The 2500-nt window shown below is 51.2% G+C and overlaps 1 protein-coding gene across 2 annotated transcripts in view; it reads right to left on the bottom strand.

Moving 5' to 3' along the window:
* The window catches only part of Mpzl2 (myelin protein zero-like 2), a 10900-nt gene extending 10465 nt beyond the window's left edge, over positions 1-435 (bottom strand). Inside the window, 1 exon segment of one of the 2 annotated variants that reach the window (NM_001106818.1) lies at positions 1-435. This exon segment is cut by the window's left edge and continues 20 nt beyond it. In NM_001106818.1, the coding sequence (NP_001100288.1) occupies positions 1-38 (38 nt within the window). In that variant the 5' untranslated portion in view covers positions 39-435. 2 annotated transcript variants of the gene reach the window in all.
* Positions 436-2500: the final 2065 nt, after the last annotated feature.

Here is a 2500-nt window from a genome sequence, read left to right as displayed (position 1 = left end):
AGAAATGGAAGCACACGAGCGAGGCTCTTGCCATACATCAGGGAAAGCCAGCCGTGGCCCCAGAGGCCAGACTCGGCAGACCCAAGACTCCAGCACCCAGCCAAGGCCAAGGCTAGGACTAGCAGGCGCTGCAGTTTTTCCCCAGAGAGGTCGACTCCCTCACCTATGGGAAGGTGCACAGCAGACCCAGCGGGTCTTGACTCATCCCGCCCGGGCCGGTACAGCTCTGGAATGAAAGGTGGGGCCTCCGCACCCAGCGCCCTCCTCCTGATTCTCCCTCCCGCCTTCCTCCACACTCCAGCCTTCTGCGCAAAGGTCTCAGACTCTGCAGTCCTCTCCTTAGTTTTTCCGTTCAACTGACTGAGCCCTGGCCTCCGGATGGCCTCAGAGACAGCCAGAAGGAGGTGGTGCCAGTTTGAAATGTCCCAGGCTGCTCTGGGCTTGGCCCACACACACCCTTTTAAAAGTCTTTAGCCTTGCCTAGGAAGTGAACGTTGAAAGTAGCTTGCTGTGATTCCTGCCCTTGGGACCACATTAGCCTAGGCTCTGATTCACCGCACCCAGAGTTCCGTAAGACCCTCTGGGAACTCAGTCCCACCCCTGGTGCAGGCAGACTCTCCTGAGACTCCTCAGAAAGAAACCAAATCTCAATGCTGGATCCTTTCTCAGCTCAGGACAGCTCCCCTGCTCCTTTCTCCTAGCTCAGGGCAGTGTGCAAAGAACTTTTCGGGGCATCCTTTTCTCTCCACAGCCCTCTGGAAAGGGGTACCATATTAACAGTGTAGAGAATAACAGCTCAGGAGGGAAGGAATGGCCCATAATCCTTTTGTGTTCTCTTTTATTGTTTGAGACGGTCTCACTATGAAGCCTGGGTTAGATGTTGAAATTGAGGATCTATCATTGTCCAGCTTTGGCAATACTCAGGACTGAACCCATGACCTTATACTTACTAAGCAAGTGTTCTGGCACGGAGCAACACCCACAGCCCTGTGGGAATCTTTCTGACTTGCATGAGTTCTCTGCCCACAAAACAAAGTCTGATAATGGGTCCAGGAAAGAAAACCCTTCCTGTGACCCAGATTTCAACGGCCATTTTGAGGATAGCCGCCTCTCACGCGGAGATGAAGGACTTCATCTGGCAAGAGGCACAACAGCAAACTAACAGAGGCGACCAAGACCACGTGCAGTTGAAAAGTCGGCGGAGACTGCGCTCTAAGTATTGGCACCAAGCCAATAAGCCTGGCCACCCGAGTCCTGTCTCTGGAACCCACGTGGTGGAGGGAGGGACTCAAAACCTGAAAGCTGTCCTTTGACCGCCATACATGAGCTATGGTGCCCATGCACACATGCACACACACAACAGAGGAAGGGAGAAGGGGAGGGGAAGAGACAGAGAGACAGAGAGAGGGGGAAGGGAGAGGGAGTGAGAAAGAGGGAGAGAGAGGAACTAGTTAAAATGTAATTTAAATTTTTAAAGAAGTAAGCCAGATGGGGGATGGGACCCTGAACACAACTGAATTTTCCTTATCCCTAAATTAGCTATCTAGAAACTCTTCAATGATCCATACCATAATCTTCTATCTAAACCCCGGTACAAAGGGTGCTAGGAGGGGAAGCAAGGACCAGCTGAGTAGAAAAATAAACTTCAGGCTAAGGGGTCTAGTAGATCAAGAACAAAGCCAGTACCTGGGACCCTGGGTCCTATCAAGTGAGTGATATACTAAAAGCATTCCACTCAAAGAGGGGTAAATTATTGACATGAAGGAAAAAGAAAAGAGTGGAGGAGAGGTAGAACAAACATGGGCAGACACTGGCCCAAACCTACTCATTAAGGAGCTCAGGGGCTGCCCCAGAGGGAGGTCAGCTGCTCGCTGGCACCAGAGTTACCAGAATGGGTGTCTGGCTCCTTCTCCAGCCTCTAGGACCTAGAGTCTAGGTCATTCTGAGCAGCCGGAACTGAAAATTCTGGGTTACTAAGTAACAGTTACAAGGTGGGCAGATGTAGCCTTCCCTGTGTGTATGTCAGAAGACGGACAGCTCCAGGAACCCAAGGGGGAAAAAGTTAAAGAAAACGTCATCTTGATTGGCTTTCAGCTTTGCAGAGAAACACAGTTCCAAAAGCAGAGACAGAGCCTGGAGGAGGTTAAGTTGACAGCAAATTGCAAAATTCAGTGAGGGGTGGAGTTAACTGAAGAACACTTTGAAACACAGCAGGTGAGGAATCAGGGCAGGAGGCACTGAACAGAATAGAAAGCCTGTTGTCCAAGCAGAGGAATTCCTCCCCAGTCGCCAGATGCCCTGAGAGCTGGCAGCCAGCCCGAATCTGAGGGGCACAGCTGCCCGGATCCCATTCCTCAGCCCAGGTCAAGTTTTGGCTTTGTGCTTGGTAACGCCCAGTTCCTTCCAGTTAACAGGAGAGGTTCCAAGTCTCTTACTGTTCCCACCCTGGGCAAGGAAGGAGGTAGAGGGTTGAACCTGTTAAGAGAAAATGACAAATAAA

This window comes from Rattus norvegicus, chromosome 8 (assembly GCF_021556685.1).
Source record: "Rattus norvegicus strain SHRSP/BbbUtx chromosome 8, alternate assembly SHRSP_T2T, whole genome shotgun sequence".
NCBI lineage: Eukaryota > Metazoa > Chordata > Mammalia > Rodentia > Muridae > Rattus > Rattus norvegicus.
Note: the sequence above shows the minus strand (reverse complement) of the source record. Positions and strands in the feature narration are given on the sequence as shown.